The following is a 17451-nucleotide window of genomic DNA, read 5'->3' on the forward strand; positions in this document are numbered from 1 at the left end:
TGTGATATGGAGTTCTAGGTGAAAGGTCGGACCAGCTGGTTTGACGCGCTACATTTTTTTTTATTAATTTATTTGACGCGCTACGTGACGCTTCCGAGTTCCGTGTACTCGCATCTCAAGAGCGGGGACGCCCCCTTGACGCACATGATTCGATTCCGCGCATTTGATTGGCTGAGGCGGACCTCCTCCCCGGTGGCGTAGTGCTGCAGAAGGAACCACATGTGCGCATACACACACACACACACACACACACACACACGCTCAGCTGTGATCATGTAGCCCGCAGCATGTACTTTACTCCAAGTGAATAATACTCATCAGTATTGACTTGTTTATCTTTCGGTTTCAAGAAAGGAGAGAGACTGTGTCTCGTCGTCATATTCTTCTTATGCATTAACTCATCTTGAGTCGTTTAGAGTCTGTATATTGTCTTATTATTATTTTATTAAATATCTATTTCGATTGCTGGACAAGAAGAAATGGATATAAAGTGTCGTGGAGCCGGAGGTCGAAAGGTTTTGTGCTTGTTTGATGTGGACGGAACGCTGACACTTCCCAGAGAGGTATGTTTATATTAGGATACCCTTTTATTACCCACGTGACCTCTGCGTTAAGCGGTATAGATGATGCATAACATTTAAAGCGTTGCGCGTCTTCTCAGCCGTTACGAGAGTAACACATAATGTGTAACATAATGTGTCTATTTACAGCACTGAAGTGTGTGTGTGTGTGTGTGTGTGTGGGTGAAGCTTGTCTCGTGAGTGTGTGTGTTATTGATGAATGAGTGATGAATTTTGTGTGTGTTTGTACTGTATGGTACACTCGTTCTGCACGTATACATCACAGCGGTTTCCCGTGGAACGCTCTTGGAATGTTAGGGGTTTAAAAATCAACAAATATAACGTTCTTAGAACGTTAGTAATTGGTTTCGTAGTAAACAACAGACGACCATAATAAGAATGTTAGTTAGTGGTTTAAAAATCTACAATTCTTAACATTCTTAGAACATGTTCGTATTAGAACGGTAATTTGTTCGTATTAGAACGGTAGTAATTTGTTTGTAAACATATGACCAACAGAAAGCCCATATTAAGGTTGCGAGAACGTTGTGTACCGTACGGTTCGTTCCGGTGCATGTGTTAAGTGAATGAAATCCGTCGTGTTGTTTTCATTGAGGCGAGTTTAGTGTCGTCAGATGCTGTCCGTGTCCTGCTTTCCACTTCGGTTACCAAGGAACTTCTCTGGATGTTATGAAAAATATAACTTTTGATTATAAGAGCTAACATTATTAGACTGACTGTCACACACAAATGCTGCATGTTACGTTAAGGCACGTTCACACATAGACTGATATTGGCTAGGTTTTATATTTTTTAGGTTTAGCAGATAATATCGCGGAAACGCCGAGAAACGTGTCTTTTGGAATCCTTAACGATTAAAAACATTGACAGCCAATCAAAAACCTTCCTACTTTTTGAATTAAGCTGAAATTCCATTTTATTTAGCGCGCGATTAGCTGTCTATTGTCGAACTAATTTCATTATACCCTTTAGTTTAAACGCCTGCAGGTTTTCTTATACGCGTTTATTACAACCTCTATGAACTCCTCCTAGCACGCTGTTATGAATCACAGGTTATTACAACGAATAATGCGATAGCCTAATCGTACCATGACGGTCTGCAGCTCCGTCACGTAGCCCCTCATTAAGTGAACTACCATAAACGTGACTAACTGCTGAAAACATAAACATCAGCTGCTGCAGACATGTTTCAGGAGACTTATAGTCAATGTATTTAGGCTATTTGTTGTGAGGCAAATGTTCTGAAACTTGTTGAATTGACTCAATGCCATATATGTCTAAACTCTCAACAAAAACCCTTTTACCAATGGTTGTTTCTGCAGAAGATCGACCCCGAGCTGGACGAGTTTTTCCAGTCCTTGAAACAGAAGGTGAAGATTGGCGTGGTTGGGGGTTCGGATTATTCCAAAATTGCAGAACAGCTCGGAGATGGAGATGAAGGTTAGGGAATTATGATCTTTAGGATGATCTCTTTTTAGGATCCATGTGTTTATTGTGTTTTGGACATTGCATCATGTGTTGAATGTGGATGAACTGGTTTGACACCCCATATGATATCCCATAACTCTGGAAGTTTGGAAGAGCACGATTTTGAGCTCGTTGGCTGTCAGGATATATATTCAGCCATAGAAGTTTACCCAATTGATGAAATTAATTATGGCTTGTTTCCACCAAATACGGTTCTGTACGAGTTGGGACTGTAAACCCTGATCCGCGTTTCCACCGCCAGCTGCGTCTTTAATTGATAGGTGTGGGGTAGCACTTAGTGTCATTCTCACACGAAGAAGAAAGCAAGACAATAAACAATGGATGACACACAGCAGTTCTTGTTCTTGCTTCGCGGCATGTGGCTGTTTGTCACAAGAAGAAGACACGCTTTGTTTGAGCCAAGCAGGGTTGCCAGGTTTTCACAAAAAAACCTGCCCAATTGCTATTAAAACTAACTAAAAACTTGGCCAATTTCTACTCAAAGCTAGCCTAAATCACACCTGAATTGCTACTCAAAACTAGCCTAAATCACACCCAAATTGCTACCTAAGACTAGTCAAAAACACACCCAAATTGCTACTCAAAACTAGCTTAAAACTCGCCAAATCGCTACTTAAATCTAGCTCAAAACTCGCCAAATTGCTACTTAAAACTAGCTCAAAACACACCCAAATTGCTACTCAAAACTAGTTCAAAACTCGCCAAATTGCTACTCAGAACTAGCCAAAAACACACCCAAATTGCTAATCTAAACTAACTCAAAACACACCCAATTGCTACTCAAAACTAGCCCAAAACAAACCCAAATTGCTACAAAACTAGCTCAAAACACATTCAATTGCTACTCAAAACTATCTTAAAACACACCCTCAAAACACACCCAAATTGCTACTCAGAACTAGCCCAAATCACACACAAATTGTTACTCAAAGCTAGCCCAAAACACACCCAAATTGCTACAAAACTAGCTCAAAACACATTCAATTGCTACTCAAAACTAGCTCAAAACATGTCCAATTGCTACTCAAAACTATCTTAAAACACACCCAATTTGCTAATCTAAACAAACTCAAAACACACCCAAATTGCTACTCAGAACTAGCCCAAATCACACACAAATTGCTACTCAAAGCTAGCCCAAAACACACCCAAATTGCTTCTCAAAACTAGCTCAAAACGCATTCAATTACTACTCAAAACTAGCTCAAATCACACCCAATTGTTACTCAAAACTAGCTCAAAACACACCAAAATAGCAACTTAAAACTAGCCCAAAAATTGCTACTGAAAAAACTAGCTCAAATCACACCCAAATTGCTACTAAAAACTAGCTCAAATCACACCCAAATTGCTACTCAAAACTAGCCAAAAACACACCCAAATTGCTAATCTAAAATAGCTCAAATCACACCAAAATTGCTACTCAAAACTAGCCTCAATCACACCCAAATTGCTACTTAAAACTAGTCAAAACACACCCAAATTGCTAATCTAAACTAGTCAAAACACACCCAAATTGCTAATCTAAAATGGTTCAAATCACACCCAAATTGCTACTTAAAACTAGTCAAAAACCAAAACACACCAAAATTGCTGATCTAAACTAGCTCAAAACACGTCCAATTTCTACTCAAAACTAGCCCAAATCACACCAAAATTGCTAGTCAAAACTAGCCACAAGCAAAATTGGATTTGTTGGTTACCCAGGGGTCCCCCTGTTAAAATTTGCATTCCTGGGGCTATATAAATATCATATTATTGGGATCGCTTCAACCCGTGGACATGAAAAACAGCCCGTGGCAACAGTGTTAAAGTAGTCCTGCAGAACTGCAGACTTGGCAACACATCTGAAAAAAAAAATACTTTCAAGTGACGACTAATCAACCAATTCTCTGTCAACCAATCAGCGCTCTGCAGTGAGTCTAGCCCTTTAGTACCGGACACCCCAATGGAAGAGTGCCAAAAAAAGTTGTAGGATGCGGTATGGTTTCGGACTTAGGGTACCATTTACAACTTCTGACAATGGAAATGGCAAAAATTAGGGATCGAACCGAACTAAAACCGCTAAGACCTCTGAGCACAATTTCGAGACATCGTTGAGATTTCTTCTGAGACTTTAGAGGAGACACTGGCGTCCGTTTCTCAGGAGAAACATCTAAGAAGCATTTGCTCTCCAGTTAATTTCTGTAGCTGAAATTGTAGAGGATGTCTTCGGTAAGGCCAAGGTCATGGGTTCGATTCCCAGCGGATGCACAAACTAGTCAAACATACGCTTTAAATGCGATGTAATTGGCTTTGGATAAAAGCATTCGCCCAATACATGAATGTAAAATGAAATTTCATTGCAGTCTAGAAGAAAAGATTGAGACATTTTGATTGTTTGATCTTCAGTGTTTGATCATTGCGGTGAAGGGGCATTATAATAAGATCAGATTAACACACAGATCAGTGAGATTGTGATTGAATCAGACGCACATCAGAACCGAATTCATCCGCATTCACACTCAATCCAGATCAGATATGTGAGTTAACACGACACTGAGCGATGTGATGTGAAATATAAACTCATTGAGTTGATGATTAAACAGGACTGTGTGATCTTGAATGAATCCGAACGAGCGCTGGATCTCTCTGTGAATGGCACAGCGTGTTGTTTACACTGATAATGTGTGTGTTGTGTAACAGATAAAGGTCACCAGGATGATGATAAGATGTGTTGATTGCATCTCATTCAGTTGTTTTGTTCATTCTCCCTGCAGTCATTCACAAGTTTGACTACGTCTTCGCCGAGAACGGGACGGTGCAATACAAAGACGGCAAACTCATCTCCAAACAGGTGTGTGTCTGCAGATCCCTGAAATATTCAAACGTCTTACATGAAATGCTTTAAAGACCTTAGAAGGGCTTGCAGATGTCTTTTATGGAAGGGTTCAAAAGGTCTGTCAAAGGGTTTGTTCACCCAAAAAAACGTAAGTTCTGTCATTATTCCTCACCATCATGTCGTTCCAAACCCATCAGACATTCGTTCATCTTCAGACCAGATGAAGATATTTCTGATGAAATCCGAGAGCTCTGACCCTCCATAAACAGACGACCACTTTCAAGGGCCAGAGAGGCAGTAAAGACAGTGGTTCAACTAGGGTATTTTTATATTTTTTTTAGTTTTTTTAATACTAAAATATTATTATTGTATTATTATCAGGACCCATAAATGTTCCCCCATTGCATCATTATTAAACATTATAATCAACATTATATATAGTGGTTTAATGTAGTAATGTCACTGAATCTCTGAAAACGTTTTATTTTATTTTTCCTCACGCTTTACTCACCCTTTCAGTGCAGGCAGCATCTCTCCCGGTCACTATGTCCCTTCTCTCCTGCTATTAATACACTTACATATAAGAATAAACCATCTAAAATGCTTTGACTAATCATACTAATAAAACCAAATGTGCTCTGGGTATTTAAAGGTCCCATTCTTTGCGATTCCATCTTTCAAACTTTAGTTAGTGTGTAATGTTGCTGTTAGAGCATAAATAATACCTGTAAAATTATAAAGCTCAAAGCTCAATGCCAAGCGAGATATTTTATTTAACAGAAGTTCCCTTTCAAAGCCTACAGCGAACGGCCGGTTTGGACTACACCGCTGCACTTCCTGCTTTAATGACGTCACTAGAGCCGTTTGTTGACGAACCCTCCGCCCATAAGAACTCTGCATGTAAATTCTGCATGTACTCACTCTCATGTTGTTTTCGCTTGCCTCGCAATCATTTGAACGTTCGTGTTAGGGCTGGGCGATATGGCCCAAAAAATGTATCACAATATAATTTTTAGCCGATATCGATAAATATCACGATAAATGTAAAGTCTTAATTTCTTTACAGTTTAAAGGCATATTTTTGCTCCTGAGTGAAATATGTAGAAAACAGACAGTTAACTGTGGTTTTAAATTATCCTTTATTGTCAAAACATGACAAACACTTCCCAAACAGATGAACAATTTATTACAACTGAGGTATTTATTAAAATATTAATGGTGATCAGCATTTTTTTACTCTACACTGTATATCAATAATATCATTACTTAAAGGGGTACTTCAGCACTGGGAAGATTAATCTGTATTTAAACTGGGTCCTCAATGTAGTAGAAATGTGAAATTATTTTTGAATTTGGTGTCTTCTAGACTGAGAAAAGACAAAAAATGTATTTTTGTCTCATGGGGATGAAAGACTACAATTCCCAGAATGCTTCGCTGCCCTGTGCAGCCATTCCCAAAGCTACCATCTTGTTTACTGTGACTGAGTTAGAGACACTACAATTAAAAACTGAACGTGTCTGTTCAATATAATGAGTGAGTCGCCGCGCGAGTATCACAGCACTGAGCACTAACTGCAGGAGTCAGATAAATGAGCTGATGAGCTCTTGTGATGAGAGCTGAGGTAATCGCGACTACACTCGCGGCATACATTCACAACGCGAGTTCAGTCTGGCGCGTTTCAGTTCATGCCTTTGCAAGCTTAACTTTCATAGAAATTAATTTGAGAAGTTAAAAGACTTCCATTGCTCACCATATCTCCGTTTAAATGAGTGCCTGTAGCTGCGAGCTGAGCTCTGAGTGTGATCTCCATCCCCCATGCGCAGGTTCAAAACATGCGGAAATGGCTCCCTCTGCTGGCTGTAGTCTTTAGCCTTTGGGCAAACATTCCTCCTATGATGCAAATATCGTCAATTTGCGTCATAGGAGGAATTTTTCCAGAAATAAAATGCATAAATATCTCGTCTCAGGGGGATATGAGGGGGGGAAGCACAATCATTTGAATATACTCCAGGGTTTCTACTGATACAAAGCCATATGCTAATCGCTGAAGTAACCCTTTAATCGTGTAAGTAGTAAACCACTAAAAACGCAAACGGGCAAAAAAAAGAGGGGAGAGGAGGGAGAGAGCCAAAGTTCAGTATTTGTGGATCTCCAGTAAGGGCTGTCTAGTCTATTTTATTCATTTTAAACATTGGACGACATTATTTCTCTTTTGATACAGGCGATGCTGAGTCATTAATACATCACCAAAGAAGACAATTAATTATGATAGCGATCGTGTACAAGTCCGATGTTTTAGTGATTATAGTTTGGTAGCGTTACGCCTGTTTCACACCGCAAGCGTGAGCAGCGCGTGAGCTGCACTTCAGCGTAACTACACCGTGACTGCAGCTTCAGACGCGCGAGTGTATTCACACTGGAAGCGTTGGTGCAGCGTCACAGCAGCGGCTCCCACAATGATAGAGCCTATACCTGTCTGAGTATTAAATACTAAACTAAAATAAATTATTATATTTTCTGCCTAGTTTACTTTACTTTTTATAATACTTTCACCCAAACTGAATAATTAAAACAAGTTTAAATGGGTAAATCTTCTACAGATGATTTTTATTCTTCGTTTTCTTTTTCTGCATTTTGAGCGCTTTTGTGATATTATATTTATTTTGTCCATCAAAAGTGTGCTTTCGCTTTGCACCGTGACTGCAGCTGCAGACCGAGAGCCTTTACCTGTCTGAGTATTAAATACTAAACTAAACGAAAGTTTGTTATATTTTCTGGCTAGTTTACTTTATTTTTTATAATCATAACCATACTTTCACCCAAACTCAATAATCAAAACAAGTTTAAATTGCTAAAATCTTCCACAGATATTTTTATTCTTCGTTTTCTTCTCTGACATACTCCAGTTATTGTTCAAATACACTACACGTGCTTCCTGTGTGCATTTTAGGCACTTTTTGCGTGAAATCACATTTATTTTGTCCTTTAAAAGTGTGCTTTCACTTTAATTGAGCGTCAGAAGCGTCAGCAGCGCAGCAAAAATAGGCTCGCCGCCGAAACCCCCGCTTCACTGCTCCTCACGCGACGCTCCTGCTTGACGCTCACGTGCTGCTCCTGCTCCCGGTGTGAATGCACTCATTGATTAACATGGGCGCCGAAAAAAATACGCGCTGCTCACGCGCCGCTCACGCTTGCGGTGTGAAACGGCCGTTAGCTTGTTGTCAGTCACCCACCGCAACTAACAAGGTGATAAGCCTGTGTGTGAATGTAGTTAATGTAGATTTACCGCTGTGTTGGGCTCAATGTTATATGGAAGAACTTCGAAGAAGCAGGATAATTTAATAATTATATTCTGTGTGGTGAACGTGAACATATGATAAGCAGTCCACTTAGTCTTCGTCGCTGTTTTATGTCGGGGTGGGATCGCCAAAATATCTCAAAACCACTGAAGTTGAGCGAACTAACTTGTCAACAATATCTGTTTTCTTCACTATCGCTCACTTTTCTCGCTCCGATCCTCAAGCCTGTCAGTCACTGTGACTAAACAACACCCAGAAGCCCGGTCTGCAATACGCATGCGCAGCATTACGCTAAGCATTATATCGAGAATTTATCGAGCTGTTGTTATCATTTTATCAAGGAAAAGTATACCGTGATAATTATGGTTATCGTTTTATCGCCCAGCCCTAGTCCGTGTCTACTTCAGTATGCGAGTCGTGATGAATCTAGTCCTCAGATAAAGCCATTGTGTCTCTTCAGAAGACTTGGATTAGAGACAGTCGATTAGTTATTTTACAATGCTTTTATGACATTTATTGGATCTTTTTGATCCAAAGTTTAAGAGGAATGGACAGTCCAACCGCTGGCCGTCTTGATGCCCTAAGCGTCAATACTTAATGATGCCCGTGGCACTGGGAATGGACTTAAATGGAGGGACAGAAATCTCAGGTTTTATAACAAACATCTTCATTTGTGTTTAGAAGCTAAACTAAACAACATATAGGCTGTGTGCTCGGCTTCTGTGCTATTTCGCTTGCATTTGACCAGTCAGCGTAACATGCTATCCAAGCACGCAGACGTTTTTTTTTGTAATCATGACTTTGAACGATTACATAATCGTAGCGTCCATAATCTCAATTAGAAATTCGATTACCGGACTACAAATCGCATCAGTCAAAAAATGCGTCATGAAGAGGAAAAAAACATATATAAGTCGCGCTGGACTATAAAGCCCCGTTCACACCGCCAGCCATTTTGTCACTGCATGTCGCCAGCGCCAGAGATTCATGTCGCTAGTGGGCGTTCCCACTACGGGTTGCAACGTCATTAAATAGTACCGTTTTTATTACTAGTGTTTTGCAGAACAGAGCCAGTTATTAGAATAGATACACACTGTACTGTAATACGTAGACCATATTGCATGCAGTTTAGTCAAAACTTACTTTATACCCCCACAATCCCAGACACGTTTTTCCATGCATCATTTCTTTAAATGTGTCTCTGTATGTAGGCTACACAGAGACATATTATAAAGAACAGGGGACTTGCTAAAAGCTAAAATCACCTACTCCTCCGGACACCGCAGTAGCAGTTAAGCAGACGGATCACGTGCACTCCACTGACTTCACTCCTATTGGTTGTCGCTCGCGAAAATCGCTTCTCGTTTGCATAAAATTGAAATTTCTGAACTTTTGTTGCGTGTCTCGTGTCGCTTGACACGCCCACATTCTGTCGCCAACGGTCACTGACGCTCGTGTCACCGGAAGTCGCCTGCGCTCCATTGAAATGAATGGGATCATGTCGCTTTTTTGCTGCGTGTCACTGGCGGTGTGAACGGGGCTTAAGTCGCATTAGGGCAGAGCGGGAGCCGCACGCGTGCACTCGCTCGTGCCCGCTCACTGCATAACCGAGCAGAAGAAAGAAAGTTTGAAGTGAGTGAGAAACCTGTAAGGGACTGGCAAAAAGCAGACGTTACTTTAACTGTAATGAAGAAAACAAAGAAAGCCAATCGCGGACTGTAAGCAAGATGGCCAGAGCTGAAGGAACGAGTCCACAGATGGGAGAGGCTCAGCCGCGCGAGACGAACGCTGTGTGAATCGTTCTCCGCTGCATATTTTACTACATGCTGTTTGTAATTTTCTTTATGGGGCATTTTGTTTGTCTTCAGTCTTTCTAAGTTGTTGAGTTTTTTTTTTTCTGTTTTCAGTCATTTTTTTCAGGGATCGGCTACAGGAGCAGCATAGAGCGCCCTCTCGCGGTTATATGTTTATTCTTGTCAGTCAGTATGAATTAAATTTGATGTATAAGTCGCACCTGACTATAAGTCGCAGGACCAGCCAAACTATGAAAAAAAGTGTGACTTATAGTCCGGAAAATACGGTAATAGTGCAGCCCTAGGTTCAACCCTCATGTCATGAAGCGACAAGAATACTTTGAATGCAAAAATCAAACATCAATCTCTTCTCTTCCTACGCCGTTCACATAGTAAACCCAGTGCAGAGCCTCCGGGTTCTCCACCAGAACGCCGGATCATTTTAGGAGCTAGCCAATAATGAGCCGGCGCTCTGGTGTTAATAACACTGCTGTCGATGGAGCGGTCAGAGAGCTCTCGGATCTCTTCAGAAGTATCTTCATCAGTGTCTGAAGGTGAATGGAGGTCTGACGGGTTTGGAGAGGAATTAATGACAGAGCTTACATTTTTGGTTGAACTATCCCTTTGACTGACCGTTTGAACCCTTCCATGATTGACATATGCCAGCCCTTCTAACGTATTTAAAACGTTTCATTAAAACAAAGGTCTTACGGGTTTGGGAGGACATGAGGGTTTATGACAGAATTTGCATTTTTGAGTGAACTGTCGCTTTAAGGCGAATTTGCTTTAAGGAGGCTCTGAATGGTGTGTGTGTGTGAGCGGTCCTACTCGAGCCGATTGGGATTTGAAGTAGCTGTAGACTGTTTTTCCCACGCTGGTTTTTGAGTAAGACGGGGATAGTGTCATTATTTGGCTTTTTAATGCTACGACACGGGCCTTCAGTCCTTCTCTTGAGTTCAGTCTCTGCTCCTCAGGCCATTCAGAATCAGCTGGGCGAGGAGTTACTGCAGGACCTCATCAACTTCTGCCTCAGCTACATGGGGCTCATCAAACTGCCCAAGAAACGGTAACACACACACGCACAGACACGCACGCACGCACACTCAGCGCGTGCACACATGCATATACGCACACACACACACACACACACACAAAAACACACTCTCTCACATGTACAGACACAAACATACACACTCACATACGTGCACACACATAGACACACGCATATACACGGACACACACTGACACACATATACACTCACACAGATATATACACACACACTCACATACGCACAGACACACACACATATACACTCACACACATTATACACACACGTACACACACACACACACACACACACACACACACACACACACGTACACACACACTCAGAGATGATGATCTGTAATGTCATATTAAATCTCTCTCTCTCTCTCTCATGCACACACACACACACACTCTCTCTCTCTCTCTCTCTCTCTCTCTCTCTCTCTCTCTCTCTCTCTCTCTCTCTGTCTCTCTCTCTGTCTCTCTCTCTCTCTCTCTCTCTCTCTCTCTCTCTCTCTCTCTCTCTCTCTCTCAGAGGGACGTTCATTGAGTTTCGTAACGGTATGATCAACATCTCCCCCATTGGCCGCAGCTGCACGCTAGAAGAGCGAATCGAGTTCTCTGAAATCGACAAGGTACGCTCAGTTCATTCTCTGATTGGCCCAAAGTTGATCTGTTCAGATCCAGTGACTGCAGTTGCGTGTCTTAAAGCCTTTATGGTGCTGTTCGGTGTGTAATTTAACCATTAGCTAACACACTCTCGTCCCGCAGAAAGAGAAGATTCGGGAGAAGTTTGTGGCGGCTCTGCAGGAAGAGTTCGCTGGGAAAGGCCTTCGCTTCACTCGAGGTGAGCAGGAAATGACATCACCAAAACTAATGATCCGTGTGTGTGTGTGTGTACCTGCACAGGAGATGAAACGCACACACACTCACACGTTATCTGTGTTAGAGGTGATAAGCGAGCACTAATGGATGATCTTGTGTGTGTTGACACTGACAGACCAGCGAACCATGAGAGACAATGAGTGTTTACTCGCCAACCTCACACACACACACACACACACACACACACACACACACACACACACGCACGCACTAGCTTTGACGTCTGGAGTCAGTCTTCAGCAGTTTTTCCTCTGAAGTTCAGCTCAGTTACACACACACACACACACAGTGGCTTTGTTTCACTTTTTGTGCTTGACGGACAGTCCGAGGGGGAGGGGCCTGGGGGTGTGAGGTGATCAAGCCCTCTAATTGGCTGTTGCCCTAGCAACTGTTGAGTCAGTGGTGGAAATGTTGCTACAGTCCGGTAACGGGCAATACGTGTGTGTGAGTTTGGTTTATGTGTGTGTGTGTGTGTGTGTGTGTGTGTGTGTGTGTGTGTGTGTGTGTGTGTGTGTGTGTGTGTGTGTGTGTGTGTGTGTGTGTGTGTGTGTGTGTGTGTGTGTGTGTGAGCCTGTTTATGTGGTTTATGAGGACACAAATTTGTATAACTACATGGGTATTACACTGGTATTACACTATAAATGTGGTTTATGAGGACATATCAAATGTCCTCATAATTCAAATGGCCTTAAAAACATACTAAATTATGTTTTTTTGAGAAAGTAAAAATGCAGCATGTTTCCTGTGATGGGTAGGTTTAGGGGCAGTGTGTGTGTGTGTGTGTGTGATGGGTAGGTTTAGGGGCAGGGGCAGTGTAAGGGGATAGAAAATACGGTTTGTACGGTATAAAAACCATTACGCCTATGGAGAGTCCCTGTAAACCACATAGACCAACATGTGTGTGTGTGTGTGTGTGTGTGTGTGTGTGTGTGTGTGTGTGTGTGTGTGTGTGTGTGTGTGTGTGTGTGTGTGTGATGGGTAGGTTTAGGGGCAGTGTAAGGGGATAGAAAATACGGTTTGTACGATATAAAAACCATTACGCCTATGGAGAGTCCCTGTAAACCACATAGACCAACGTGTGTGTGTGTGTGTGTGTGTGTGTGTGTGTGTGTGTGTGTGGTTAATTTGTGTGCATGTGGAGATAATTAATTTTTAACAGCTGATTTTTGTCCTTCAGAGTTTCTCAATCACTCAGTGGACAAACAGTCACGCAGTTCACGTCTCTCAAGACACACACACACACACACACACACACACACACACACACACCATTATGTGAGAATGTGAGAATGAGCCTCAGGACTCTTAAACTCGTTAAACTCTGTAGAAAGATGCTATTTCACTGCTGGGCACGTCACTGCAGCTTTAAAGGAGGAACGTGTGTGTGTGGGGGCGTGTGTGTGTGTGGGCGGGCGTGTGTGTGTGTGTGTGTGTGTGTGTGTGTGTGTGTGTGTGTGTGTGTGTGGGCGTGTGTGGGCATGTTTTTGTGACATATGAGGACACAAATGTGTATAATGAGGGTATGACACAGGTATTACAGGAGAGGGTGAAATATGAGGACATTACCCATGGCCCCACTTTACAAAAGGCTTATAAATCACACAGGGTGTGTGTGTGTGTGTGTGAGACAGATGAACCTAAAGCTGCTGTATCAGATCTGATCACCATATTTCTAAGGGCTCCTAATGATGGAGATGATCCAGACTCTGCTGTGGCTCTCAGTCCAGTGCTCTCTGGTTTTAGTAGGCTTGAGGTTACACCCGTGTTAAATGAATCTTTACTTTATTTCTCTTTAATAATCGTGTGACTTCAGTCTTGAGCTGCAGAAATCATCACAGGTGTGTGTGTGTGTCTGCTTTTCAGGCGGGTTGATCAGTTTTGATGTGTTCCCCGAGGGCTGGGACAAACGCCTCTGTCTGGACGTCCTGGAGCAGGAAGGACTGGACGCCATCTACTTTTTTGGCAATGAAACCTCATTGGTACGTAATCTGCTCTTCTGATGCGTGCGTGCCGGATAAATAGGCACTTTCAGAAGCTTTTCTAGTGAATGAGAAATAATTTCAGTGTCCCCAGTTTGAGCTCCAGTAGCTCGTCTGTTTGATCGGACCACACGGGCCAGCCTTCGCTCCCCACGGTCATCAATGAGCCTTGGCCGCCCATGACCCTGTGGCCGGTTCTCCACTGTTCCTCTTGGAGCACTTTTGATAGATACTGACCACTGCAGACCGGGAACAGCCCACAAGAGCTGCAGTTTTGGAGATGCTCTGACCCAGTCGTCTAGTTTTCACAACATTTCAGAGAATAAAAAGAAAAATGGATAAAGTCAACCAAACATTTCAACTCTTGCATTTCTAAATAATTGTTTTGTATCATCTAGTAAGTTTTGTCCTCACTATAGCCCCCTTTATGTTGCTCACTGGGGTTGTAAGGCGGTATTCTTAATGCCAACATACATTATTGAGAAAGTGGATTAGATTCAAACCATTTTTAATTGAGTGTAACATTAAGTATAGCCAAATTAAGTTTGAAAATAGGTTGTGTTTATACTATTCACCTAACGGTTTAAGTGTTTGTTGTTTTTCATATACAGAAAAAATATAGAGATGGATTTTATGAAGGGGGTCCCTTATAAAAGGTTTATCACATTTGGGGGTCCTTGGCATCATAAAGCGTTTGCTCTGTTTTTAGATTTTTGGTTTTGACGTGTGTGTTTCTTAACCGGATTTAAACTAAAGGCAGTGTCCATCAATTTTGATATAAAGTTGGATACTTCAATCCATTTTCTGTATTTCTTTTAAAACCAAACAAAAGCAACAAAAAAAAAGAATAGTTAATTTAAGCATTTCATCACACATATCCATTCAAGTTCATCACATAAGGTCAAAAACTTAGTTTGACATTCTTCACACACACTCTTGTGCCGACATGACAACATCCAAATACGTTGTGCGCCCTCTAGTGGTGTGAAAGACGTTTACATACACCCATTAATGGCTCCAACATCTAGCCGTCACAATCTGGCCCTCGTCAAACTCGCTCAAATCCTTATACTTGACCATTTTTCCTGCTTCTAACGGCCGTTTCAAAGTGCAAGCGTGAGCAGCACGTATTTTTTTCCGGCGCCCATGTTAATCAATCACATCAACTTTGAGGACAAAATGTTCACTTGCTGCCTAATATATCCCACCCACTAACAGGAGCCGTGATGAAGAGCTCATCACTTCACCGGTCATAATGTTGTGCCTGACCAAGTATCATATCGTGAAGAATTGAACGGATCTGCATGACTTTTAAAAAAAAAAAAGTTTTAATAGATTTTCTTGGTAAAGAATGGCACCGTTAACTCTGCACTGTAAAGAAATGTTTTCATAATTTAAAATACACAATGATTTTGTGTCTTCACTGAAATATGCCCAATAAACCCTTCTCACAGACTGATCAATATTATAAATCCTGCAAAGTTTTTTTGTATTTTTTTTTTTTTTAATGGTATGAACATTTATAACACTAATATTACTTTTGCACTAAGTTACTATAAACAACTGTCCACTGCTGTGAGGGAGTTTCTAACACAGCGTCAGAAATACACGGTTATGAATCAGCGAATCGATTCATGATTCAGATCGTGTGTCAAACTCCTGAAATAACGTGACATTGGCGATCCGAATCATTGATTGATTCACTGATTCATAGCCGTTTGAATCTTTATTTGAGGATTAAACACAAACCCGGAAGAGAAGACAATGCTGAATAAAGTCGTAGTTTTTGTTATTTTTGGACACAAATGTATTTTGGACGCTTCAAGAGACTCTAATTAACCCACTGATGTCTCATATGGACTACTGTGATGATGTTTTTATTCCCTTTCTGGACATGGACAGTATAGTGTGCATACACTTAGATATACACTGTTGGACTAAATATAAAATATCTTAAACTGTGTGTGAAGATGAACGGAGGTCTTAGGGGTGTGGAACGACATTAGGGGGAGGAGTTAATGACAGACATTTCATTTTTGGGTGAACTAACCCTTTAAGTTCTCATTCACCAGTATAAAAGTTAATCCAACTCTGACGACTTCCACTCTGAGAAACCCAGAAATGTGAAAAGCGTCTATACACTCTAAAAAATGCTGGGTTAAAAACAACCCAAGTTGGGTTGAAAATAGGCAAACCCAGAAATTGGGTTGTTTGAACCCAGTGAATGGACCAATTTTTAACCCAACTTGGGTTTTTTTTAACCCAGCATTTTTTAGACTGTAAGGAAAATTAGTTTTTTTTCCTCATCTGTTAATTTATTATTTGTAATATGTGTTTCCCGATCAGGGTGGGAACGACTACGAGATCTTCGAGGACCCTCGAACCATCGGCTTCACCGTCTGCTCTCCTGAGGAAACGGTGCGGCTCTGCAGGGAGATGTTCTTCAGCGCGCCCCCTAATGAGGCGTGATCCGGGGCCCGTACACCGGACTCCTGCGCCCCCTGCTGGCCACTGTGGGCACTGCACTGACCCTCAGAAAACATCACATTCAGACCGAACCAACATCAGGACCAAACCGCTGCTGGACGCCACAATAAAGGGACTGATCATCACTGATGGACCCTCGGCAGTGCGGGGTTATAGTTTTGCTCATTTTAAGTCTTTTTTTCACGATAAGACGTGTTTTACGATGGCCACGTCCACACTGCTGAGGTTTTCCTGGAGTGACAGCTGCATTAAAAATACAGCGATTCCTCCGGACGACGGACAGAATGCAGGAGACACTCCAGAAATATTAGGAAGATTGACCTAATATATATAAATATTCGGATGATCTCACAGCCTTATACCACATGGACGGCAAGGCAGAGCTGTTTTTAACCAATTAGCGATCAGGATTAGTAATCCTTATTAGGAAACTTGCACCGTCACGTAATTATGGAAGCTTTTTCCACAGAATTCAACATTTTTAAAGATAATGCAGACTTTTTATCTCACAATTGGGTTCACATCTCGCAATTCTGACTTCTTGTTTCTCAGAATTGAGAGATATAAAGTCTGAATTGTAAGATAAAATGTCGTGTTTCTGAATGAAAAAAAAAACCTCAACTATTTTCTTTTAATAATTGGTAGAATTTAAATTCAAAACCGCAAAATTTGACAGAAAATTAGTAGTTGTTGAGTAGTTTGCGAGTTTTAAAGTACAATTCTGAAGCTTATTTTTTTCTCAATTGCAAGTTTATATCTCACAACTCTGACTTTATATCTTGCAATCATGAACTATAAAGTCAGAATTGCGATATAACTGATTAGAATTTATATAAACTCACAATTCGGAGGGAAAAAAAGGCTCAATTCTGAGATATAAACTTTATAACTCGCATTTGTGACTTCGCAACTTGATATCACGCAACTTTATAACTCTTTATTCGAATTATTCTAATTCGAAAGACCGCCGTTCGCCAGCTTCTGTGTTTACTAGAAGCACACATGCACAACTCGGCCTTCATTAGGTTAAGCCCCGCCCACCGACTCTATACACGATGTGATTGGCCTG

The 17451-nt window shown here is 41.4% G+C and overlaps 1 protein-coding gene across 1 annotated transcript; it reads left to right on the forward strand.

The window, feature by feature from the left end:
• Positions 1-236: 236 nt before the first annotated feature.
• Positions 237-17080, forward strand: LOC137091325 (phosphomannomutase 1). Its single transcript, XM_067455633.1, has 8 exons — positions 237-563; positions 1904-2021; positions 4829-4905; positions 10958-11049; positions 11567-11666; positions 11803-11878; positions 13780-13895; positions 16242-17080. The coding sequence occupies exons 1-8, from the start codon at positions 480-482 to the stop codon at positions 16362-16364; spliced, it is 786 nt and encodes a 261-aa protein (XP_067311734.1). The 5' UTR covers positions 237-479; the 3' UTR covers positions 16365-17080.
• The last annotated feature ends 371 nt before the right edge of the window (positions 17081-17451 follow it).

This window comes from Pseudorasbora parva, chromosome 2 (assembly GCF_024679245.1).
Source record: "Pseudorasbora parva isolate DD20220531a chromosome 2, ASM2467924v1, whole genome shotgun sequence".
Classification (NCBI taxonomy): domain Eukaryota; kingdom Metazoa; phylum Chordata; class Actinopteri; order Cypriniformes; family Gobionidae; genus Pseudorasbora; species Pseudorasbora parva.

Coding starts and splice junctions, on each gene's coding strand:
- LOC137091325 (XM_067455633.1), top strand. CDS start 480: ATGGATATAAAGTGTCGTGGAGCCGGAGGTCGAAAGGTTTTGTGCTTG. Junction 564..1,903: donor CGCTGACACTTCCCAGAGAG/GTATGTTTATAT, acceptor TTGTTTCTGCAG/AAGATCGACCCCGAGCTGGA. Junction 2,022..4,828: donor GCTCGGAGATGGAGATGAAG/GTTAGGGAATTA, acceptor TTCTCCCTGCAG/TCATTCACAAGTTTGACTAC.